The 26,406-nt window shown below is 42.4% G+C and overlaps 2 protein-coding genes across 2 annotated transcripts in view; one reads left to right on the top strand and one right to left on the bottom strand.

Moving 5' to 3' along the window:
- Positions 1 to 149: 149 nt before the first annotated feature.
- Positions 150 to 8,307, top strand: LOC125154024 (putative DBH-like monooxygenase protein 2). Its single transcript, XM_047837665.1, has 13 exons — positions 150 to 437; positions 1,546 to 1,692; positions 2,209 to 2,370; positions 2,584 to 2,667; positions 3,443 to 3,610; positions 3,800 to 3,902; positions 4,091 to 4,257; positions 4,590 to 4,681; positions 4,911 to 5,007; positions 5,168 to 5,227; positions 6,762 to 6,892; positions 7,638 to 7,752; positions 8,065 to 8,307. Exons 1-13 carry the CDS (start codon positions 150 to 152, stop codon positions 8,305 to 8,307), a joined length of 1,857 nt encoding a protein of 618 aa, XP_047693621.1.
- Positions 8,308 to 9,719: 1,412 nt separating this feature from the next.
- The window catches only part of LOC125154018 (probable maltase-glucoamylase 2), a 92,082-nt gene continuing 75,395 nt past the window's right edge, over positions 9,720 to 26,406 (bottom strand). The window contains exons 46-50 of the mRNA XM_047837652.1: positions 24,329 to 24,502; positions 22,788 to 22,998; positions 22,205 to 22,688; positions 20,358 to 21,862; positions 9,720 to 9,763 (exon numbers count right to left, since the gene is read on the bottom strand). Coding sequence (XP_047693608.1) covers positions 9,720 to 9,763; positions 20,358 to 21,862; positions 22,205 to 22,688; positions 22,788 to 22,998; positions 24,329 to 24,502 — 2,418 coding nt within the window. The remainder of the gene's footprint in view (positions 9,764 to 20,357; positions 21,863 to 22,204; positions 22,689 to 22,787; positions 22,999 to 24,328; positions 24,503 to 26,406) is intronic.

The raw sequence follows: 26,406 nt of genomic DNA, 5'->3' as shown, positions 1-26,406 counted from the left end.
ACCACTTGGAATCCAGGGGATAATCAGATCAGAAGAGCCCCAGTCTGTCCCTCCCCTGTGGCACGGTGCCTAGCACAGGTAGAGGCACATATAAATCCATACTTCTTGAGTGTCCATCTGTAGGAGAGATGCTCCAGACCCCAGGAGCCATGACCTGTGCCCTTCTCTTCAGGCTTCTCCTACTTATGACTCTGGCAGCCCTCTTCCAAGGCAAACGCTTTCACCCCACATCTCGCCTGCGTTATTCCAGGTTCCTAGATCCTTCCAATGTCATTTTCCTGCGCTGGGACTTTGACCTTGAGGCTGAGATCATCACGTTTGAGCTCCAGGTCCGGACAGCTGGCTGGGTGGGCTTGGGTGTCACAAATCGCTACACCAGAGTGGGGAGCGATCTGGTGGTTGGAGGAGTCCTGCCTGATGGCAATGTCTATTTCTCGGTAAGTCTGAGGGTGACTCCCTTCCAAGGATGAGGGTCTCTTGCTGGGTTGAGGATGACTCTGAGTCCAGGAAGGATCCAGATTTTCCAAACTTATCCAGGCACACGCCCAGAACACCAGCTGACTTCTGACCTCTCCCTGTAGAAATGGTCCACTGGAGAGTTTCAAGCTAGGTCTTCCAGATTGCGTGTCCCTAAGGTGCTAAGGAGTGGAACCACTGTGCTGAGAGAGGGTCCTGCATGACTAAAAGCAGGACAATGAGGGAGAGTCAATGCTGTTTGAAGCAGTCTTCAGCCTTAGCTTCTATTAAGCTCAGTTGGGTGGACCACAACATAAAATAGTCTACGAAACACAGCAGCAGCTACCATAGTAATAGCTTAAAATTGTAATGTACTTTTGGGGCGCCTGGGTGGCTCAGTCGGTTGGACGTCCGACTTCGGCTCAGGTCATGATCTCACAGTCTGTGAGTTCAAGCCCCGCGTCGGGCTCTGTGCTGACAGCTCAGAGCCTGGAGCCTGTTTCAGATTCTGTGTCTCCCTCTCTCTCTGACCTTCCCCCGTTCATGCTCTGTCTCAAAAATGAATAAATGTTAAAAAAATTGTAATGTACTTTTGATTAACCAGGCATTGTTCCACAATCTTTGCTTGTTAAACCTCACAGCCTCACTATGAGGTGGGTGATTATGACCCTATTTTACAGATGAAGAAGCAACTCACCCATCTCCCAACCTCACCCATCTGAACTGCATTTGTATGGGGAAGGGTCAATGTTATGAGCCACAAGAGAGGACAGATAGCATTGAGAGTCCAGAGGGTATGTGACTTTTCACGGGCTAGAGATGCAGGAACACTAGGATTTATGGACTTGCGATTTGGAACGGGAGAAGTAAATCAGGGTCAGCTGGCGAAATTCCATCAGAGTTTGTTCATCCCTCTGCCTGAGGATCCACTTTGATGCCATGCTCTGTCCCTGGAGCAAACTACAAAATGAAGAAGACCTGGGTTCTGCTAACTTAGTACCTTGGGGGAGCTAAAGGGTCACTAGCCGCTCCACAGTCATGACCACTGGAGTTTCCTGTTCTTACTCTTTGACCTTCACTGGACCCCAGGATCAGCACCTGGTGGATGAAGACACCCTGGAGGAGGACGGAAGCCAGGATGCTGAGCTGCAGGGGCTGACAGAAGACGCTGTCTACACCACCATGCGCTTCTCCAGGCCCTTCCGCTCCTGTGATGCCCATGACCAAGACATTACGGTAAAATAGGAAGGGGAGGGAAGCATTCGATTACAAGCAGCTTTTCCTTCTGGGTAGGCGGAGTCACTCCCCATCCGGAATGTGCCTGTATCTCAGGTGGCAGGCACAGTTCCCAGGGGTTCTGTCCCTCTGCGCCTTTTCAGGCACCTCCCCAGTCATGTCCCTCCCCAAATCCACAAGCCCTCTACAAGGGGATTGATTTCCCACTGATTCAGCATCCACCCCACCCTCCCCTGGCTTCCCCTATCCAAGAACCTTGCTTGATTTTACTGAACTTTAGTGTGTCACTTCTCAGATGTGGATACAAGCATTGAGAGGGAATGCGACTTGCTTTTATTTCCAGCAAGTTGGCCTCTGAGGTAGAGCTAGAAACCGATGGTTTCGATCCCCCAGTCTGAAGCTCCTTCCATTCCACTGTGTAGATGTGAGCAAGTGGCTTGTGTCAGTCCTTGGGTGTGGGTATGTGCAAAGTGCTACTCACGGGCAGAAGCACCTCAATGCCAATCACACCCCCAGAGTGACACCATAAGGGTTCTGGCTGCCTATGGCTTGGATGACACTCTGAAGCTGGATCGGGACCGTACTTTTGTCAAGTCCATCTTCCTGCTACAAATAGTCCACCCTGACGACCTTGACGTCCCTGAGGACACCATCATCCATGACTTGGAACTCACTGATGTAAGAGCCCTCCACCCCACCCAGCCATCTCCCAGCCCCCTTCCCAGTCAATCATGACCCTCCTCTTGCACCCAATACTCAGTACATTCCTTGAATTGAGATTGCTATGACTTCCCCAGTCTGTTGAGGACTGCCAAGCTGGCCTGTCCCTTCCCCGGCTTCTCTGAGAGCCTCATTTTCCAACCAGCTCAGCCTCTGTGTGTCCTTCTCCAGTTCCTCATTCCAGAGGATGACACCACATATGCCTGCACCTTCCTCCCTCTCCCCATCGTCAGCAAGAAGCATCACATCTTCAAGGTAGGGCAAACCAGATGTTGCTAAGGCAGTTGAGCAGCGCCATGAGCACAGCCAGATCTGGAAGGATGATGTTCAGAAAACTGTTGAGAGGAAGCTGGAGAGAAGTAGCTGGGAGCACAGGGAGGCCAGGCCAGATTTGGTGGAGGTGGTAGTTTCATGATTTCTTGAGCCCAACACTGTTCTATTTGAGTCCCACAATGCAGCAGAGATTTTGATGAAGGTAACAAATTAGTGTTTCCGAAGGGCAAAATACAAGCCCCACATTGGGCCTAGAATTGTGCTCATAGCCCAGGAGGAAGTTCAGGCTGGGGGTCATGGCCAAGGGCTGTCAGGTCCATGAAGTCTGGCTAGAGGGAACTTCAACTTGGTCACCTGATTTCATAGTTGAGTGATTTCAAGTTTTGATCTTACAATAACTAGAAAATGTGTGGGAGCCAATTTTTTTCTTTAAGAGGCGAATCCAATCAGGCATGTGCTCAGATATTGTAGACTAGTGAGATTACTAAGGGAAAGTCAGAAGTCATGAGGATATTCTCTGCTAGACTTGGCATGTTGTGCACTCAGGGAAGGACTTTAAAAGGGTGGAGGCTGAGAGAGAAATCAGACAGAGTCGGGGTAAATGATGGGTTGGGGACAAAAAAACGGAGAGCAAATAGAAAAGAAAGAGAAAGAGAAGTGGGAAATGGGTATAGTTTTCTTTGGGGCAAAGGGATGGGAGAAATAGGACTTGACATAGAAGATCTTGACTCTGATCTGCCTTCCTTCCCTCACCCAGTTTGAGCCCAAGCTGCTCAAGCACAACGAGACGATGGTGCATCACATCCTGGTTTATGCCTGTGGCAATGCCAGTGTTCTCCCCACGGGCATCAGTGACTGCTACGGGGCTGACCCTGCCTTCTCCCTCTGCTCGCAGGTCATCGTGGGCTGGGCTGTCGGGGGCACAGTGAGTCTTGTGATGAGGGAAATAATTGGCTAAGTGTGTGCATGTTGTCAGGATACTGGGATTGCTGGACTGATGGAAGGCCAGGAGATGGGGGAGGTCTGGGATGAGGGCCATAAAACATGGGCAGGTGCTGGTCCCTGCACCTAGCACCAAGCCCTTCCCGCTGCCAAATCTTCCTCCATCCAACAGAGTTACCAGTTTCCAGATGATGTGGGTGTCTCTATTGGGACTCCCTTAGACCCCCAGTGGATCCGATTGGAGATTCATTACAGCAATTTTCACAACGTTCCGGGTGAGCATCTGGAACATTTATAGAAGAAGAACTGGTGTGCCTGGCTGATTCCTTGAGGTGTTGGGAAGGTGTTGCGGGATGCACGCTGGCTCCTTTTGGCCACAGCCCTGCCCTGTCTTTCCTGGGCCTCTTGCTCCCACATGGTGACCAGCTCTCTTACCTTCTGTGATCCTTCCATTCTGCACCAGGTGTGTACGACTCCTCAGGCATCCGATTATACTACACGGCAAAGCTGCGCAAATACGACATGGGAGTCCTCCAGCTGGGTTTCTTCACTTTCCCCATCCACTTCATACCCCCAGGCGCGGAGTCCTTCCTGTCCTATGGGCTGTGTAAGACGGAGAAGTTTGAGGAGGTGAAGCTGGGAGGCACATCCTCCCCAAGGTTCCTTGTTTCCCGTCACAGATCTGGGCTGGTCCATAAGCACACACAGCCTGAGCCCTGGACCGGGAGAATAGCTACCTATGTTCAGGAAAACCTATAATCTGGATCATGCAAGGGAAGGAAGGAGTCAGGGCTTTGGGGCTGGGGGGTGGGGCAGGAAGAGGGTCCAGGAGGGCCCAGTAAGAACTAAAGGGGCTCGTGTCAGTCATAGGAGGAAGATGTCAAATATTAACGGGGAAAAATCAAGGAACAGGGCAAGATGAGAGTTCTTAACAAATCAGATGTGTCTTCTCCCTGCCACAGATGAATGGGGTCCCAGTGCCTGACATACAGGTATATGGCTACCTGCTCCACACCCACCTGGCTGGCCGTGCTCTGCAGGCCGTGCAATACAGGTAAGGGAAGACATGGACTTGAAGCTTTCCCATCTGCATGTGGGAACAAATGTGAGAATAGTTACTTATTCTGCAGCCTAAGGTTATGCTTGGTTGGGAGTAAGGAGGAGCTAGAACTACCCATAGAATAGAGGTGACCAGAATAAAGCTGTGGAAGGAAGAGATTTTTTGTTTTATGGTAAATCTTTGCCCACAGTATGAGCACATTACACTGCTTTGTTCCCTCTAGAAATGGAACACAACTCCGAATAATCTGCAAAGATGATTTCTACGACTTCAATCTGCAGGAGACTCGAGATTTACCTTATCGAATGGAGATTAAACAGGTGGGAGCCTGCAGGGAGGTGTGACTGGAGACAGGCTGGGGAGGCGGGATCAGAGCTCATCCCTGTCAGCCAAGGGGGTTCTCAGGCAGTAGCAGTCCTTCTGTGTCTTGAAAGACACAGAATGGGTCTGAAGGGGTCCTTCATGTTTCACTCTGAATAGGGAGATGAGTTGCTGGTGGAGTGTCATTACCAGACGCTGGACCGGGACTCCTTGACTTTTGTGAGTAGCTCCCTCCCCACCATGGTCAAGGACAGTAGCCTCAGAATAGACCCCACCCCTGGCCTTGGCTGTTAAGTGACTGATTGTTCCAGCTGAAGCCCCTTTCTTCCTCCAATGATATTATTTACATGGGGCTTTTCATGCTCTCACATCACAGTGATTTTAAGATGGGTACAAGGATTCCCTATTATCTGGTGTCAATGACCCACTAAGACAATGGACATACAGCATGTTATAGCGACCAAGAGCTTGGTCTCTTTGCCTGGGTTTGAATGCCAACACAACTATTAGTAGTTTTCTAACCTTAGGCAAGTTATTCAATCTCTTTGTGCCTCAGTTTCTTAATTCATATAAGAACTAACAATACTATCTCATAATATTGTTGTGAGAGTTGATTAACATATGTAAAACAATGGGGCACCTGGGTGGCTCAGTCGGTTAAGTGTCCGACTTCGCCTTGGTCATGATTTCACAGTTCATGGGTTCGAGCCCCATGTCGGGCTTTGTGCTGACAGCTCAGAGCCTGGATCCTGCTTTGGATTCTGAGGCTCCCTCTCTCTCTGCTCCTCCCCACTCATACTCTGCCTCTCTCTGCCTCAAAATAAATAAAAATTAAAAAAATAAATAAAACATCTAGATCATTGCCTGACTTATAGTAGATGTTCAATTAGACTTAGCTATTATTCTTTTTTTCTTAAGGTTTTTAAAAATTTATTTATTGAGAGAGAGAGAGAGAGAGAAAGAGAGGAGGTGGAGGGGCACCGAGAGAGAGAAGGAGACAGAGAATCCCAAGCAGGCCCTGAGCTGTCAGCACAGAGCCCAACAGGGGTCTCGAACCCATGAACCGTGAGACCATGACCAGAGCCAAAATCAAGATCAGCTGCCTAACCAACTGAGCCACCCAGGCACCCTATGAGTTAGCTATTGTTCTTATGGTCACAAGGAAACCCAGCCATTTGTTCATCAAAAGTAGTTTCAGTGTTTATAGGATTCCTAAGGGGTTGTGTGCTATTGAGGAAGAAACTATAGCCATATATACTATGATGCAAAGTAGAAAGTAATATATACTGTAAGAGACAGATGGGGAAAATGCACTAGGGGATTCACAGGGAAAAACCATAAGGTCCTACTACAGTGAACTGAACATGTGATATATTTGAATGGGTCTTGCTTTAGACACATAGAGATGGAGAGCTCAGAAGGAAGTGGCTTTTTTTGGGAAACTCAGTATCTTCTCTCATCTTCTCAACCAACTTTTCAAACCAGAGCAGTGGCTGTGGAAATGTAGTGGATAGGGCAGATATATGGCATATTTCTTTGAAAATAACATCAATGAATGCCCACCAATCATAAAAGGAAAGGGTAGCTAAGAAGTAGCAATTAACACTCAGTGAGCTCATTGCAGGCTAAGGGAAAAGGAAAACAGCATCATTGGTAGAATGACACATAACCTATTTTCTGCCTGCCTTGTTCCCTTCTCTCTGCTTGCCTTTGTATCTTTCTGTTCCATTTCTGGCTCTCTTTTCTTCTCCAGGGGGGTCCCAGCACCATTAATGAGATGTGCCTCATCTTCCTCTTCTACTATCCCCGAAACAACATCTCCAGCTGCATGGGGTACCCTGACATCATCCACGTGGCCCATGAGCTGGGGGAGGAGGTATCAGAGTGAGTCATCCTGGAAGATAAGACCTTCAATTGTGTGTGGGAGGGGTCTTGGGGAGGACGAGGAAGGAGGAAAAGGAAGACCACCTACTACCCCCTACACGAGTGAGTTAGGATTCCTCAGCAGGCTCCCTGGTTAGCCCCTGCCTTCTTAATGCCTGCTTCTGTCAGCGTCTGACTCTTGAAGCTCTGATGTAAGATAGGAGATTTTTCCATATTAGTGAGGTCATTCAGAAAAGCAGATAAGAACTGACCTCTAAAAGTTAGATCACTTGTGTACAAATTCTTTGCCTTTTTCTCATGCACTACCTGACAGTCAAAGACTGTTTACTTTCAAGTAGTGACCCCTAATTATTTAGGGGTAAGGGTTGTCTCTGAGATTCTAATGAAAGTTCTGATCATCCTTTCCAAGGAAAATGCACATCTGTGCAGACACACACATTTCACATACTATTTCAGGGCATTTCTATGTTCCCTGAAGTCACTCCATCGACTTTCTTGAACTTCATGGCCTTCAGATTAAGAATCACTTTTTAAAGAGTCAAGAGTTTCTCTTTTTCACTTAAAAAATGCTCATCTCTGAGTTTTGATATTTGTCCTTCTGCCAAATTCGTCGTGGTCATATTAAATCGTGAGGCATTCTTTTTGGTTTATGCTGACCTAGAAATTATGCTAACAAAAGTGAGGCTATTTTGTCAAAGCTTTAAGTTGACCCTATCTTATTGTGTGTTCCCCTTGCCCATGGCAGTTCCATGGAGGGCATGATGGCCATGAACAATGTTGAATGGACCCCAGAGAACATTAAGAAGGCTGAGAAAGCCTGCAAGGAGGTCCAGCAGACAGTGATAATAAAGACCATTGATGTGAGTGTTCCAAGAGACACCACCCTCTCAGGGTTAGGGATGGAGGGGGGTGGAATGGTGTTGGAAAAAGCCAGGAAAAGAAAGAAGGAGGTAGGTGAATGGCAGTGGTAAGAACACTGGATCAGGGAAGCAAGGGCTGGGGAGCAGAGAGATGGGCTGGTGCTGTTCTGGATTGTGGGGTTGTTGGAATATCCCAGTTGGTTTGTGAGGCTGCAAGGACGGGGGATCACTAAGTAAGTGCAGAAGAAAGGAAATGAGGGTGGGAGAAGCTTCTGCCCTTACCCATTTCCCCCCATTTTCCTTCTCCTACAGGAGGTAGTGGAAAACACAACAGGCTGGATTCCAGAAATTATCCGTGCTCCTCGGGGACCCTGCTTGGAGTCCTCTGGAGGCAAAGTGGAGCCCCAGGACAAAACCCCTGCAGGCTTCAGGGCTGCACCAATTGCCCTCTCGGGCTCCAGCACTGCTACCCTGAGGTGCCTCCCTCTGGCTGCCCTCTTGTTTGGGCAGGGTGCTCTTTCTTGGCTTCTTGCCACCCTGCAGGTTGGAGTCTGATACTATCTCCTTATGTCAAATACTCAGGTTCTTCTCTGCTCAGCCCTCCCCTTATTACCAAATACAGAAATTCTGCTCTGCTTGGGCTCTCCAAAGCCCCCCATCTGTTTCCCCTTCCCATGACCCAGGCCTGAGGACATCGTGGGCCTGGGGATTGCACTTATTCCATAAAGACTCTTCCATGCCTAGGGATACAATTCATCCTTTTGGGGACCAAAAGGGCCCATATTTGGGACCATATGTTTTCTGACAAAGTAAGGATTCAAGGCTGGGTGTGCACCACTCTCTGAGAAGTTTGATGCTCCAGCTTACCCAAGGGGATACCATTTGGGGAGGTGGGAGCTTGAATGCAGAGGGAGAGCCCTGTAAACCCTCCTCTACCCATGCTGACCCTAAAGGGGGCTCCTGTTTCTCTTTTCTTATGGCATTTTTTGCCTCACCTTCCCTATGAGTCAGAGGCAGGAAGCCACATGTATGATTGGTGGGAAAGGGAGAGGCTCTGTTTATAAGGGACAAAACTCAAGACATCAGATTAAATAGAACTGAACTTGCTTCCTGTTGCCATCTCCTTCCTTTGAGACTTTGGTCCAGGAGAGGCAGCTGGGAGGTCTCTTGAGTGGCTCAGTATAAAGCACCTGGAGGACATTTAAGGACCTGGTTATCCCAAATGCAACATCTAATGCAGTCCTTGCTCTCCTCACTTGTGCCTCTATTATCAGTTGATCTTTATCCCACCAAATGTCACATTCTCAACACTCAGATTGCTAGGTGTCAAGAGCCTAACTAACCAGGAAGGCTGAATTGGGCTCTGAAAAGAGGTCAAGGCCAAGGAGGAGAGGAGTAGTCCTTATCTCTGGAGCCCAGGGCATGTCAAAAAGGTTCACATGGACACAGAAGGGAGTAGGCACAAATGGTTTGTGGAGTCAGACTGCAATTTGGAACCACAGTTGACAAGAAAGGTTTATTGGTGGTGGCTGCTCTGAGCTTCTGGGGACATTTCTGTCTTCTAAGCTTAGGAATAATTTCTGTAGAACCGTGTCCTTTGAGATTTAAAGTCACCATGCTACAATAGGAATTGCCTTGTTCTTTGTTCATGTGCTCTGGAAGGGACCCCTACTCTGGCTATCCCAGTGTGTTTAGAGGGATCTTAATCCCTGAGAAACCAGGGATCTGGCCTGAGTAAATTGTTTACTACTGCTCGAGGAGCCAAGTCTTGATCTCACATCATAGCCCTGCTTCCTGGCACAGCAACCTCTGGGATTGGTGAAGTGTATGCACGATAACAAGCCCGTTACCTTTACTGTCACTTCTTCTGGAGAATTCTGGAGGCTCCATCCTAAGATTATGCAGAATATTCAGTGTTCACATTCTGTTCCTGCAATCTCAGTACTGGACATTTTCAATGCTTGGGGTCACTTCTGGGCCTCATGATGTGTGAGCAGAGGGAGTTGGTGTCCTTAAATCAAAAAGAATTGTCAAAGTTTATGATTATGGAAAAAACTAGGCTCACCAGAAGCAGAGGGCTGTGTGAGTTCACTGTTGAGTATCTCTGTGGTCCCACCATCCAAGGGAAATGAAGGATTTCCTTTTGATTCTAAAACATGGTTGATACCATTTGGTAGCTGTGTGAAGTACACAAATGACTTGCCACAGCATGAGGGAACACACAGATAAAGATGAGGTATAGATAAAAACACAGAACAACTAGGCCACTTTTCTCCTTGTTTTGTCAAATCTGACATTTGTATTCCAATCTGTATTACTCCAAGGCTCCCAAGCAAATTCTTTCAACCCCAATCTTCTAGGTTAAAATAAAAACCAAGCACCGCTTCTGGCTGGGTTTCTGAAGCCAACCCTCAGGTCTGCTTTGACAGGTTCAAGCCAGCTGGGCAACTACCCCAACGTTTTGAGCCAGAATCTCCCACTGGCTCCCTTTGCCCAGCTCGTGGCCCAGTGCAGTTCCCAGGCACCTCTGCTTTCTTTTGTGCTTCTTTGAATTTCTTGTTCCTATTTAGCCTTCCTTCTTTTGTTTTACTTTTCTCCCCATCTCCTGACTTCAGCATTTTGTGATCATGCACATATTCCCTGAGCACCATCTGTGTGCTTGACATCAGGTTAGAACAGGAGCTACTGAAATGAATGGAAAATGGGAAAGACACCCTCTCTGCCCTTTTGGAGCTGTTCTTGAGTTTCTACAAGCATCTCAATGGCCATTTTCCCCGTGGGATCAACTATCCACCTCTGACCTTTCCCCAGTGCCACTGAGCATTCCTCCCCTGATGCCTGGAGACAGGAACTATGTCTATATCAACCTACAGAGAATGATGTTTCTATAGTTAAAAGGGATGCATTCCATTATATATATTGTATATATTATAGTTAAATCTATAGTTATAGATTATATCTATAGTTATAGTTATAACTATATTATAACTATAGTTGTAATTATAACTATAGTTATATCTATAGTTAAAAGGGATGCATTCCATTATACATATTATATATAATATATATATTATATATTATATATATTATATATATTATATATTATATATATTATATATATATATATATATTCCATTATATATTAGAGCGCTCAGACCAATATTTCTGGAGAAATGTTTTTTTTGTTTTTTTTTGTTTTTTGTTTTTTGTTTTTTTTCCAATATATGAAATTTATTGTCAAATTGTTTCCATACAACACCCAGTGCTCATCCCAAAAGGTGCCCTCCTCAATACCCATCACACACCCTCCCCTCCCTCCCACCCCCCATCAACCCTCAGTTTGTTCTCAGTTTTTAAGAGTCTCTTATGCTTTGGCTCTCTCCCACTCTAACCTCTTTTTTTTTTTTTCTTCCTTCCCCTCCTCCATGGGTTTCTGTTAAGTTTCTCAGGATCCACATAAGAGTGAAACCATATGGTATCTGTCTTTCTCTGTATGGCTTATTTCACTTAGCATCACACTCTCCAGTTCCATCCACGTTGCTACAAAGGGCCATATTTCGTTCTTTCTCATTGCCATGTAGTATAGAGAAATGTTTTAAAACCTTCATACTTAGGGTGGGGGACTTGATTAGATACCTCAAGGCTTTTTTCCAATCCATGTGCTTTGTGACTGCAGTTTGTTGATGGTCTAATGGCACACTGTAGGAGGAAGATGCTCTGCACTGAGGTGGAAAGGGAAAGACCCCAACTTTCTCAACATTGCATCACTTGGGCCTGTCATCCCTCATCCCTGAGGGGTCTCTAAGGTCAGGTCAGACCTCCTTTTCCACCTCACCTCCTCTACTCAAAACCCCATATTAAATGTGGAGGGTAAATAAGAATTTATTCCCTCATTATTTTTTTCTGTGGTTTTGTGAGGAGAGGAGGAACCATAGGTTAATGTTTACAGTGGCTCTGGTCTTTCTTGTTGAATATTTTGATACAATTTCTAATTAATACAAAAGTTGAAAGAATTCTCCTATATCTTTTACCTAGCATTATCCATTGCCTATATTTTGTCACATTCTTTTCTCCTTCCTTCTTCCCTTCTCTTCTCTCCTTTTCCCTCTTTCTCCTTCTTCCTCTTTCTCCTCCCTTCTTCTCTTTGTCCCTCTCTGTCTCTCTCTCTCCTTTGGGAAACTGATCACTGAGTTTCTTTTTCCTGTTGGCTAGAATTCTCGTTAGTGTCCAAATTCCTGGTACTTCTGAGTCAGCTGAGACTGAACAGGAAAGCTCCCCCACCTCACTACTCCACTAACACAGTGGCTCCCAGTCTTGACTCCATATTAGAATTAACTGGGTGATGGGCATGGAGTCCAGGCATTAGTGAATTATGGAACTATCCAGGTGTTTCCAATATGGATCCAAGACAGAGGACCCCTGAACTAGTTAAACTGCCCTTGATTTGTCCATTTCTTGGACAGGCAGGAATCACGTTCCGGCTTTATACACTTAAGCCATTGCACAGGCACTCACCGATCAGAGTGGCCCCCGTAAAGAAGGGCACTGGAAGCCCCCTGATTTCTAGGAGTTAGAGTTTTCATTGCTGGATTGTTAGACTATGTGGGGATCTCAGAATAGGGGCACATTTAGCGGGGCTCTGGGAAGTGGCAATTTACCAAGAGTTACTCAAAAAATAAATAGTGAAGAAAGAAGAGCCTTTATAATACCAAGTGACAAATGTAGAAGGAACGTTAAAGAATATCACCATTTGAGGGGTGCCTGGGTGGCTCAGTCGGTTTAGAGTCCGACTCTTGATTTTGGCTCGGGTCACAATCTCACACTTTGTGGGATTGAGCCCCACATTGGGCTCTGAGCTGACAGCGCAGAGCCTGCTTGGGATTCTCTCTCTCTTTCTCTCTCTGCCCCTCCCCCACTCCCACTCTCTCTCTCAAAATAAACATTTATTTACTTTGTAATTTATTTTATTATCTCAAAATAAATAAACATTTAAAAAAAGGAACATCACCACTTGACAAACTCATAGTAGTAATTGATTCAGGCCAGACTCATCAACAGGTGGCCAAACATATAAAAGAGGAAGCAGATAGCCATATAGCCTCAAAGTATCTCCTTACAATATATTTATTATTTACTATGAGAAAAAAAAGCAACTACTGTGGAGAAACCTGGCAGACACCACCTCAGCCAAAGTAACATTGCCAGTAATGGACAAATAGGCATCCCATACTTCCTGATGTGTGCACCAAGAGGGACACAGCATCACTTCTGTGTTATTTCTGCCTCAAATGTACAACATCATTGCAATCACACGAAATATTAGACAAACCTAAAATGAGGGATATTCTACAAAGAGCTGGTGTGTTATCTTTAAAATGTCAAAATCATGAATGAAAAAGAGGGACTGAGGAATAGTTTCAGCATGGAGACACTTAAGCAGCAAACAAAAATCCAATGAAACAGGCCAATGCAACATGCAATATGCACTCCTGGGCCAAATTCTTTACTGTTGCTGTTGTCATCGTTGTTGTTTTGTGTTGTTCTTAAAAAGCATTATTGGGATGATTGGTGAAATTTTACTGGTGTCTGTGCATTAGGTGTTAGTATTACATGAACGTTAATTTCATGATTTGGCTGGTTGTATTGTGGTTATGTAAGGATATGTTCCTGTGTTTTAGGAAATACGCACTAAAGCATTTTGTTCCGATGAGACATGTTGTTTACAAACTCTCAAATTCTATACATGTGTGTGAGAAAGAGGGAAAGGAAGACAGAGAGAAAGTAGATATGGTAAATAATTCATAATCTAAGGATAATGTTTGGGAAATCTGGGTGAAGATTACACTGGAGTTATTCATATTGTTCTTGCATCTTTTCTCCAAACTCATTTCAAAATTAGGGAGTCAATTTAAAACAAGAAACCAGCCCAAGAACTATAGAGAGACAGCATGAAATATCAAGGAAATGTTACAAATGAACAAACAAACAAACAAACAGCACATAGAGAGTAACCTGGGAAAAAAATCAATTTAGAAAAGTGTCAAGTTTTTTCTAAACAAGAGTTTTTGGCTACTCTGAGCAGAGAACTTCCAGCCTGCAAGCTATAGTATTTGTTTGGATTAATTACAGCTATTGTGCATAACACAACAAATAATAAGTGAGTAATAACACATGTTTCTTGGAGCTGCAGATCACTAGAATTTTATAGACAATTATTTAAATAGCCATAAAAGGGTGGCATTTAAATAAAAATAAGCAGGACTTTTCATAAAACTACAGGTCATGAGAGTGATGTTTGAGAAATAAGGAGCTCTGATCTAGGTGATTAATAGGAAAATAGTAGCCACCATCAAAAAAAATGGAAGGTTATCGTAGACATGGTTTAGGATGTGAAATTAAAGCTCATGAAATCATCTCTGAGGAGCCAAAATTCATCTTTGTACCAGGAAAAATGTTTTAAAAATTAATACTGCCCAATAATTGAATGGGCAACCCTTCAATAAAGTATTTAGTCAGATGCTCATGAAGACTGGAAAGATACGGTTTAGAGGAAATTTTAGGATGTAACAGTTTTAAACTACATAATCCCTAAAGTCTGTTCCAACTCAGGTGTGCTTTCATCTGGGCATATATTGGGAAATAAGCTTGTGTTACATCCATAACATAGCCTGTCATCTATATTATCAACTCTGTCTCTGACTAACCATCTATTTAAATAATCCAATAAAAGACTAAATTTTCCTCAAGCTGGAATTAGAAATATATATCTTCATAAAGGTCATAGGATATGTTATAATTATAAATTTTAATTTACCAGAAAGAAAAATATAATCTTGTCTAAATTGCAATAGCCAAAGTATGGAAAGAGCCCAAATGTCCACCGATGGATGAATGGATAAAGAAGATGTGGTGTATATATACAATGGAGTATCGCTCGGCAATCAAAAAGAATGAAATCTTGCCATTTGCAGCAACGTGGATGGAACTAGAGGGTATTGTGCTAAGTGAAATTAGTCAGTCAGAGAAAGACAAATATCATATGACTTCACTTATATGTGGAATTTAAAATACAAAGAAGATGAACATAGGGGAAGGGAAACAAAAATGATATAAAAACAGGGAGGGGGACAAAACATAAGAGATTCTCAAATACAGAGAACAAACTGAGGGTTGCTGGAGACACTGTGGGTGGAGGGATGGGCTAAATGGGCAAGGGGCATTAAGGAGGACACTTGTTTGGATGAGCACTGGGTGTTATACACAGGGGATGAATCACTGGAATCTACTCCTAATAATCATTATTTCACTATATGCTAACTAACTTGGATGCAAATTAAAAATAAATTTAAAAAATAAGAATACAGATGCTTTATAAAATGCAAAAAATAATCTTATCTAATTTGAAATTAGAATATTTTGTATTATTCTTGAAATTAACATATGATAACACTTCCAGCTGTGGGTAAAAGCAGTTTCCCAAAGATCTCTAAACATCTTGTGCCCAAATGAATCAGTGTCTGTCTGGTTTGAGATCACCTTCTCTGAGGTTTTTCCATCACCAGGTGCCATCAAAGTGCCTCCAGCTATGGAGAATTGTTTCTTCTCCTCCCAGCACGGTGCCAACCCCATCTCGCCTCACATCCCATTCACTGTGGTGTGACTGTAAAAACGTGTATGCTTTATTTCAATGAACAGCTCAACATTTATATCCTATTTAGACAAAACCTAAGTGAATAGAAGTATAAGCACATGCAGATAAGTTGAGAGACAATGATCACCCTGTCCACACCTCAGTGCAGAGACTAAACATAAGTCATTTTGGGGAAAACATCGTGCAACTCAATATCTCACTGCCAGAATAGGAGATAAACCAAAGCCTCTCCAAGCAATAGTGCTCACATTTATTCAGTGAATCACCATCAAATAACAGTGCTCTTTGAAGAGCATGAAGAAACACTGATATGTTAAAGTTCATTATACAAACCAGAGAAAATTTTACCAGCAGAAAATATGATGTTTGCTATGTAAGATAACGTGCATGAAAATACACGCACACGCACACACACACACACACACAAGATACACATACACACTGCACATGAACTCTACTGGCAATTTCAAAAGTTTTCTTGTCTGGTTTTTGTTCGTATATTTTGTTCTTTCTAGAGGGAAACATATGAATAGCAGCAAGTATAAAAAGTTTAAGAAAAATATAGAAAAATAACATAAAACTGGGATAGTTGTATCTATTTATTTTATAAAGTGAGGAAAAGATGGACATTATTTAATTTAGCAGTGAAGTATTTGAAAACATTTGAAAAAAGAGACTCAGAATAGCCTTATTACAAAGTACCAGCTCAAAGGAAAAACTGCTATGTATCAGGAAGATACATAGGGGAAGAAGAACAGAAAAGTGTAAATAGACATAAGGACACTCAGTGGATTAACAATAAAATTTGTATGGCATTCTACAGACTGAAAATGCATTTCCATGTACATTGCAGTTCTGATGTTTCCTCCATCTTATAGATGAGGAAACTGAGGCAAGGGAAGACATGTCTACCTATAGCTATAGTCGCTGCAGCAACCTCATAGCAGGTGGTGTTCTTAGAGCTGGCCCAATGGGGTATATCATCCATGTTAGGGTCTGACAGAAGCACAGGGTCCAGCTAAGCTCAAGACCCAGAAGGAGGAAGCTGACACTTGCTTTTATCTCTTCTCTTTCCAGGTGTTCTCAACTTGGTTCCAGGATCATATCTTGTGCCTAGACTCTCAAGTTTCAGTTCTCAAGTTCCTTCAAACTTCTGAAGTCCAGGTTTCCTTTTTCCTGTTCTGTTTGTTGTTGTTGTTGTTGTTGTTGTTCTTTTTTTCAGGAGTACTTAGCTTTACAAGATCCCAAATTTTCACTTATGGTTGATTTCTATACAAAGGGAATGAATTTTAGTAACTAAAGAAAAATGGTTGTTTCAACAAATTTATCCTCGGTTTTCCAAATCCCAAGTGTTTTAGGTGAAGCCTTTGGCCAACTAATCTGCTTCAGTGTGGTGGGTTGGCAGCAGGACTCCCATGTGTCTTAGGACACAGAGCACTTTGTCCCATATCAGGGTTTGTGGTGCCCACCAGATAAGTGCACTGAAGCTCCCTTGGTAAAGAAACAAGTGAGGGAGTCTATGACCAAGGCCATTAGTACAGTTTGGAATTATGAGTTTTGTTTTGTTTGGAGTTGAAAGGTCAAATTAAGAGGCATACATACCCTGGTAGAAGATCTATCAACTGTATTCAGAAGGCCACAGCTTGTGGGAAGACGTCAAAAGGCAAATGCAACTAACTGAGGAATCTGTGCCCCTCATGTGGAACTCTGTCAGGCCAGCCAGACAACAGTACAGGTGTGGTGCTAGGTCAGAAGGCTACACAGATATGTGTGAAGTAGGGGGTAGACATTCATGTGTGGTTAGAACCTCAAGTCGCAGATGCTGGAGTTTTTGAGTGCTGGGGAAGTTCAATGTATTTGACCTGGCCCCGAGAGTGGATCCAGGCCATTGTGGCCCTATGGAAGTGATCCTCAAACTCTTTGGTCTCACATCCCCTTTATGTTCAAATTTAATGAAGACCTTATGCTTGGTTTAGGTGGCTTATATTTGCTAACATGTACTGCATTTGAAATTAAAATTGAGTCATTTGTAAAATACTTTGTGAAATATTTATTTTTTCATTCATCAAGAATACAATGTATCAATTACATGTTAACATAAATAATGCATTTTTATGAAAAACAGCTATATTTAAAAGCATAAAATAGTGAAAAGGATGATACTTTGTATTTTGTAAATCTGTTTAATGTCTATCTTAATCGAGACAGCTAGATTCTTGTGTCTGTTTCTATATTCATCTACTGTGACAGCACACAGCATAAAGTCTCTGGAAAATGACACTGTATATTAACAGAGAATGAGAGTGAAAAAGGAAATTAATGGTGGAGTATTATGAAGATAGATTTGGCCTTGTGAACCCCAGAAAGAGTTCTGTGGCCTCCCATGGGCACCCAAACTACATTTTGAGAATACTGTCTAGGGTTAAGCCTTCAATAGCATTCAACTGGCCATATTCAGTTATGACTATGAGTCTCTTTATGGGGTCTGGCTAATCTAAGAAAGTAACAGACCAAGGGAAAAATAGTAAATTTGGATATGAAAGACCAAGAACATGCTGAAAGTCCTAACACAGAAGGAGAGTCTTCATGGTGGAATAATAATGGAAAAGCTGGTAGGTAAGAGAAAAAGTAAACAAGAACTCTGACCCCAGGGCAGAGACTATCTCTCCTATGCCATATCTTTAAGTATCCATCTCCATCTGTGTGATTTCTGGTCTACAGAAGAGTTAGAGACTTGTAAGTGAATCCAGCCATTCAGGGTAACATCAAAGGCCTAAAATGATCTCCTAAGATGAACTGTAATTACCTGGAAGTACTTTTAATATCTGCACATAAAAGTACTTCTCAAATTTGTAGTAAGACTATCAGTAGCACTTACGGAAGTAGTGGTTGCAAAGTTTAGGAAGTTATGTTTTTAACATCTATAATCACAATTTTATTTCCTATAGTAGTAAAAGTAATCATATTTTTAAAAATTTTTTTTAACATTTATTTATTTTTGAGACAGAGAGAGACAGAGCATGAATGGGGGAGGGGCAGAGAGAGAGGGAGACAGAATCGGAAGCAGGCTCCAGGCTCTGAGCCATCAGCCCAGAGCCCGACGCGGGGCTTGAACTCACGGACCGTGAGATCGTGACCTGGGCTGAAGTCGGACGCTTAATCGACTGAGCCACCCAGGCGCCCCAAAAGTAATCATATTTTTAATGTAATTATTTTAGTTCCTGGAGATAAAGTATGTACAAGATCTATAATGATAGCACTTTCCATATCTATAGTTATAGCTAGGATGTAGGATTGCTTTAGAAACAATAATACTTTCAAGATGTGTAATAGTGAATTGCTATATTGGTAGCCATGGTATGTGGGAAAGTCCCTAAGAAAATAAAGCATTATTTTTTAACATTGCTAATTAAATAATCTACTATGATATTAATAACTGTTGCTTTATTGGCCATGTGAGTGCCCCATATCACCAGTGCTGTCAGTTATGGTATCATGTCTTGTAACCCAAGAATAAGTTAGGTTACTTCAATAACTACACCTAAAACAATAGTATTTACAGAGCCTAATATGGTATTATCTGAGCTACCAAAATTATCTATGAAGTCTCTAGCAAAGATGTATAACTTATCTACAGTTTAATTGCTGGGACTACAGGAGTTATAATTTTCAAAACAGGAGTATATATTCTGGCTGCAAAAGAAGTATCCATGCCTTCTTTAATTACACTTATAAAAGTAGTCATGGACACATCTTTAGACATATCTGCAAAGTTTACAGTGCTCAGAATAGCCATATATGTAAAAGCTAATGTTAACATTTGTGAAAACTTATGTAGCATAAGATCATGTATCTGTTCATTCATTTTTTATATCTGTAATACTTGTTTTTTTCAAGTTTATGTATTTATTTGGAGAGAGTATGTGTGTGTGTGTGCACATGTAAGAGTTGGGGAGTGGCAGAGAGAAAGGGGGAGAGAGAGAGAATCCTAAGCAGGCTCCACACTGTCCGCGCAGAGCCCAGTGCAGGGCTTGATCTCATGAAATGTGAGATCATGACCTAAGCTGAAATCAAGAGTCAGACTCTTAGCCAGCTGAACCACCCAGGTGCCCTTGTAATAGTTTTTTTTAAAGAGATGTCCATAGTAACTGTCCTGCTTCAAGTAGTTATCATGGAACTAGAGTAGCATTTACGGTGTTTGCAATGTAGGTAGATACAGGAGTAGAAGCATCCATTGTTGTTCTATCAAGAATGGTAGTGTTTAAAGCATATATGGTAATATTTGTACTATCTGTGGTAGCATTAGTTGCAACAATAGGTAAATAACTAACTGCAGAGTTGGCTGTTACCTGATTGTGAGCTGCTGTGTCTAGAAGAACAGTCATTAATGTGTCTGAGGCTATTGTAGCATTTGGAATAGAAACATGGGTAGTGTTATATGGAACACTGTTAGAGTTATCTGCATCAGTAATATTTACTGCATGCCCTGTACCATTTACAGTGTTGGTGGTGGTATTAGCTATTACACTAGTGCTAGGAGAATAAATATCTATAGAAGAAAGAGTAGACATTGTAGGAATAGTAATGCTAGTGCTATTCCCACCGGATATCGTAAAGGAAGGAGAACTGGTAATAGGAGTGTGGTTGCCAGCACTAGCAACATCAGTACTTGTAAAAGAAGTCGTTAGCATAGCAATAGCAGTGTTTGTACCATAAGTACTTACAGAAAAAGGAGTCCTAATAGGAAAACTGTTGTTAGTAGTATTAGCACCCGCACTCATAGGAGAAGCAGTGGGTGTAATTAAAACACTATTATTAATGGTAGTGGTATCAGTACTTATTGGGGAAAGAGTAGCGGTAATAAGAACACTAGTATTGGTGCTAGCATCAGTAGTATTTGTTGGGAAGGGGGTGGTTGTGATAGGATGAATACTACTAGTATTAGCAGTAGTACTGGTAGCAGATGGTATAGTGGTATCAGGAATAGTAGTACTAGTTGTAACTTCAATAGTACTTGTAGGGAAAAGAGCTGTGGCAATGGGAAGAGTAGTAGTAGCATTAGCCGTAGTTGTAGGGGAAGGTGTAGTGGTATCAGGATGGGTAGTACTAGTGGTAACTTCAGTAGTACTTGTTGGGAAAGGAGTGGTTGTGACAGGAAGAGTACTAGTGCTAGCAGTGGTACTTGTAGGGGACGGTGTAGTGGTATTAGGAATAATAGTACTAGTTGTAAGTTCAATAGTACTTGTTGGGAATGGAGTGGTTGTGACAGGAAGAGTACTAGTGTTAGCAGTAGGAATACTTGTAGAGGATGGTATAGTGACATGAGAATAGGTAGCATTAGCTGTAGCTTCAGTAATACTTGTTGGGAAAGGAGTGGGAGTGATAGGAAGAGGAGTAGTACTAGCAGTCATACTTGTAGGGGTGGGTGTCGTGGTATCAGGATATGTAGTACTGGTTGTAAATTCAATAGTACTTGCTGGGAAAGCAGTGGTTGTGATAAGAAGAGTACTAGTGCTAGCATTCATAGTTAGAGGGGCAGGTGTAGTGGTATCAGGTCCAGAAGTACTAGTTGTAGCTTCACTAGCACTTGTTGGGAAAGGAGTGGTTGTAATAGGAAGCGTAGTATTAGAAATAGTACTTGTAGGGGAAGGTGTAATGGTATTAGTAATAGTAGTACTAGTTGTAAGTTCAATAGTACTTGTTTGCAAAGGAGTGGTACTTTCAATAGTACTTGTTTGCAAAGGACTAGTACTAGTGCTAGCAGTAGGGGTACTTGTAGAGGATGGTGTAATGGCATCAGAACTGGTAGTACTTGTCACTTCAATAGTACTTGTTGCGAAAGGAGTGGTTGTGATAGGCAGAGTACTAGTACTAGTAGCAGGAGTACTTGTAGAGGATGGCGTAGTGGCATCAAAACTGGTAGTACTCGTTGTCACTTCAATAGTACTTGTTGAGAAAGGAGTGGTTGTGATCGGCAGAGTACTAGTAATACTACTAGTAGTAGTGCTTGTAGGGGCAGGTGTGGTGGTATCAGCACCAGCAGTACTAGTTGTCCCTTCAATAGTACTTGTTGCAAAAGGAGTGGTTGTGATCGGCAGAGCACCAGTACTACTACCGGTAGTAGTACGTGTATGGGCAGGTGTGGTGGTATCAGGACCAGCAGTACTAGTTGTCATTTCAATAGTACTTGTTGGGAAAGGAGTGGTTGTGACAGGAAGAGTACTAGTACTACTAGTAGTAGTAGTACTTGTAACAGCAGGTGTAGTGGTATTAGGACCAGCAGTACTAGTTGTCATTTCAATAGTACTTGTTGGGAAAGGAGTGGTTGTGATCGGCAGAGTACTAGTACTACTAGTAGTAGTGCTTGTAGGGGCAGGTGTGGTGGTATCAGCACCAGCAGTACTAGTTGTCCCTTCAATAGTACTTGTTGCGAAAGGAGTGGTTGTGATCGGCAGAGTACTAGTGCTAGCAGTAGGGGTACTTGTAGAGGATGGTGTAGTGCTATTAGTAATAGTAGTACTTGTTGTACCTTCCATAGTATTTGTTGGGAAAGGAGTGGTTGTGACATGAAGAGTACTAGGACTACTACTACTAGTAGTACTTGTAGCAGCAGGTGTAGTGGTATTAGGACCAGCAGTACTAGTTGTCACTTCAATAGTACTTGTTGGGAAAGGAGTGGTTGTGATAAGAGTACTAATACTAGTAGTAGCACTTGTAGCAGCAGGTGTAGGGGTATCAGGACCAGCAGTACTAGTTGTCATTTCAATAGTACTTGTTGGGAAAGGAGTGGTTGTGATAGGCAGAGTACTAGTACTAGTAGCAGGAGTACTTGTAGAGGATGGCGTAGTGGCATCAGAACTGGTAGTACTCGTTGTCACTTCAATAGTACTTGTTGAGAAAGGAGTGGTTGTGATTGGCAGAGTACTAGTAATACTACTAGTAGTAGTGCTTGGAGGGGCAGGTGTGGTGGTATCAGCACCAGCAGTACTAGTTGTCCCTTCAATAGTACTTGTTGCAAAAGGAGTGGTTGTGATTGGCAGAGTACGAGTGCTAGCAGTAGGGGTACTTGTAGAGGATGGTGTAGTGCTATTAGTAATAGTAGTACTTGTTGTACCTTCCATTGTACTTGTTGGGAAAGGAGTGGTTGTGACAGGAAGAGTACTAGGACTAATACTAGTAGTAGTACTTGTAGCAGCAGGTGTAGTGGTATCAGGACCAGCAGTACTAGTTGTCACTTCAATAGTACTTGTTGGGAAAGGAGTGGTTGTGATTGGCAGAGTACTAGGACTAGCAGCAGAGGAACTTGTAGAGGATGGTGTAGTGGGATCAGAACTGGTAGTACTAGTTGTCATTTCAATAGTACTTGTTGAGAAAGGAGTGGTTGTGATAGGAAGAGTCGTAGTAGTACTCGCAGAACTAGTGATAACAGTTTCAAAAGTGGTAGCCTTAGTCGTAACTGTAGAAGGATGTAGAGACTCTGTCGGGAAGGTACTTGTCATAGGTGTAGTGGAAATTATAGGGCCACCGTATATCCAGGTAACCTCAGTTAGTTTTTCCAGGTTGATAATCTTGTCAGTCAATTGAATTGTTAGTATCTGCCAGAAAATAAGAGATAAAGTTGGTGTTTCAGAACTACTTAAACATTATATTTAAGGCATATTTCAAATTATAATTTAACAAAAACAGATGTATTCATTCTTTTTCCAGAGAGTAATAAAAGGATATAGATTCCTTTCCAGGTCACTGATTCCAGACAGATAAACAGAAGGATGTGTTGTGTACATGATCCCTGTGCTGGAAATCTGTGTCTTTCCACTTCATCAGGCCAAACCACATTGCTTTCAAGTATTCGAGGCTTTGATAAAAACCAAAATGTATTAAAATCTCATTGCTTTGCCACTAGATTTTAACTTTCCCAAAGGCAGGCTGGTTTCATGTTTCACCATCCCCAATGCTGAGTATAAGTGCCTGGCATATAATAGGCATCTGATATGCTACTAAGTTTCCTAAAAAGAAGGTGTTGAGAAATTTTCTGCATCAGTCTTAACCAGGGTGGTCTTGAACACAATAGTCCAGGAAAAATGTGTTGAAGTAGATAATTAGAAAGGACTAGAGAGAGAGAAGCTATCTGAGTGTTCAGAGGGGCGTTTTCCAAAATCCAGATATTAGGTCACTCTTTCACTGCTTGGAAAACAGGAATTATACTTACCTATTTTCCCTTCTGAATGATCCCACCTAAGAGTCACTAGTTCATACTTAGGACAGGTCTAGTGTTCTAACGTGGGATACCTTTCCCTCTGTGGTTACTCTTGGTACACCTCTGCTGGTAATTTGTCTTCCACATAGGCATCTCCTACAGCAGACCCTGCTAGAGGGTCTAGTAGCATCTGCTATTTATGTCACTCCGTTTTGTTAACCAAATAATTTTACCTCACATCACAGGTGGGACATATTCACTTTGATGATGACCACAGTTTACTGCCAATTTTCACCAACCTCAAGATCTATCAATTTGACCAGGGGTTAATTTCCCTGGGAGTAATTTCAGGAAGAAGGGAGAAAATCTCCAACAATTTTTATGCGATCACTCTTCTTTTGTTTTAGCCTCTGTCACAGAAGCAAATAAATTTTGTGATGCTAGCCCGAGAGGCTAACTTTACTTAACACATAGCACCATTTCTGGGAAACACATGGAAAGGATTTCATCAGACTACTAAACATTGATCCCTGGACTACATTGGGAAGACTGCCGATGTTGCACATTTCACAACAGGATTCGATACTCACAATTTTTCATGAACATACTATTGGACACATCTCTATAGCCTTTCAAATAGAAGCACATAAAAGAATGATAATAGTGGTGACAATTTGGCAGAATAATAAATTTAACTTATAATATGATAATATTCCTTTGAGACATACCTGATTGTAAGGGTCACTCTTGAAATTCTTCTCCATGAATTGCTTGTTGTCATAAGTAAAAGTGACTTGTGTCACATAAGTAGAGTTTACCCCCCAGATTTTAATATATCCAACTTTCAGTGGATTTGAGTCACTCAAATACTTATTGTGCATGGTTTGGATTTGCAATATGTTCTATAAAGAATATGTAAAAAGAAAAAAAATACTTAATACATCTGCTGATAGACTATACTTCACTTTAAAATGTTAAGAAACCTCAAATTAGTATTGTTGTGCTGGTTTGCTGTTTTAATTCTTAAACACCTCATGAAGAAACACTTCCTGAGTACCTGCTACAACAAATTTGATAATGCCAACATTATGAAAGTTATTTTACCTATACTGTTACTAATTCTTATAAGGATCTTGAAAAGAAAGCATCATTATCTCAGTTTCACAGATGAGGAAACAGGCTCTGGGAGTGAAGTGAGCAGCTAAATGATATAGATACGTTTGGAATCATGATGGGGCTCTGAGCATTGTACTGTGTGAGTTAACACAGGGTGAACAAAGAATTATGGCAAACAGTCCCTAGACTAAGGACAGTTTGCAACAAATATAGGGACTTGACTAAATCATAACTTGATTAAGCATCAACACAAGGGTTAAACCAATGTGAGATAAGTGGCAATGTAGAGCATGATTAAGGCCTAAATGAAAAAAAAAAAAAAGAAGGGAGAGGGAAACAAACCACAAAAGACCCTTAACAACAGAGAACAAACTGAGGGTTGATGGAGGGAAGTAGGTGAGGAGTGGGCTAGATGGTGATTGGGCATTCAGGAAGGCACTTGTTGGGATGAGCACTGGGTGTTATATGTTAAGTGATGAATCACTAAATTCTACTCCTGAAACCAATATTGCACTATATGTTAACAAGCTAAAGTTTAAATTAAAAAAAAAAAGAAAATCATAGTGAATATTTGTCATGGGTGTTGAGAGAAAGGAGAAATCACTGTGGAATAGGGTGGTCAAGAGAGGACTTAGGAAGGACATGGAACTTCAGGAAGCCTGGAAGGATGGATGGAGTTAGAAAGGTGAAATGAGAAAGGGAATGGGGGCAGGGACACGTTGAAGAAAGACACATTCATTGAGTGCGAGAGCTACGGTAGCTGGTGCTGAGCCAACAGGAATAAGACTGGTTACAATGTAAGATAGGATAATGAAGATTTTATACAATAAATCAAGGGGATAGTGGCAATAGAATGATGGTATAAACTCCTTAACTGGCAACAGTAGAAAGAAAAAAAAATATGTTCAATTGTCTTTATGGAGAATTTAATAAGACTTTGAGACTGATTGCACAAGCAGAATCAAGGGGAAATTAAGACAAATGGATAGAACTTGAAGTAAATGGGTGTGCTGAAGCCAGTTGGCACTTACTGATTCGAGAGACCCTACCGTTAAGTTGCCTAGAAGTTTGCAGGCCAGTTGATAGCTTGAAATTGGCTAAAATGGTGGGAGTACTTACACCACAGGAATTAGCAAATGCTACAAATCAGCCCCACACCCGCATAACCCCGTACCAGCCAGCACACCATTGGTAATTTTTTTTAAGTTTATTTATTTATTTTTGAGAGAGAGCGAGCACGGGGGGGAGGGGCAGAGAGAAAGGGAGACAGAGAATCCCAAGCAGACTCCGTGCTGTCAGCACAGAGCCCAACGTGGGACTCGAACTCATGAACCGTGAGATCATGACCTGAGCTCAAATCAAGAGTCAGAGGCTTAACTGACTGAACAGGCTCCCCTGAACACCACTGATAATTACCCACAGGGAAAGTTAGAAGCGTTCTTTCATTTCAAGCCACTGATCCTTAGAAAAAATTCCATCAAGTGTCACAGAGAAATACAAATTTATTTATCCCTTGTTTAGAATAACAGAAGAATGGAATATTAGAGTTAGAAACTATTTACAGGCGTTTTATCATCAAGAAACACATATTAAACAGGGGAAGTGCCTTCCCTAGGTTAAATAACTAGTTAGCAGTAGAAATAGAACTAAAATCCAGGGCTTCTAAATCAATGTGAGCCATATATGTAAT

This window comes from Prionailurus viverrinus, chromosome A2 (assembly GCF_022837055.1).
Source record: "Prionailurus viverrinus isolate Anna chromosome A2, UM_Priviv_1.0, whole genome shotgun sequence".
In the NCBI taxonomy this organism is placed as follows: domain Eukaryota; kingdom Metazoa; phylum Chordata; class Mammalia; order Carnivora; family Felidae; genus Prionailurus; species Prionailurus viverrinus.
This window is presented reverse-complemented; position numbering and strand designations above follow the sequence as displayed.

Coding starts and splice junctions, on each gene's coding strand:
- LOC125154024 (XM_047837665.1), top strand. CDS start 150: ATGACCTGTGCCCTTCTCTTCAGGCTTCTCCTACTTATGACTCTGGCA. Junction 2,371..2,583: donor ATGACTTGGAACTCACTGAT/GTAAGAGCCCTC, acceptor GTCCTTCTCCAG/TTCCTCATTCCAGAGGATGA. Junction 5,228..6,761: donor ACCGGGACTCCTTGACTTTT/GTGAGTAGCTCC, acceptor TTTCTTCTCCAG/GGGGGTCCCAGCACCATTAA.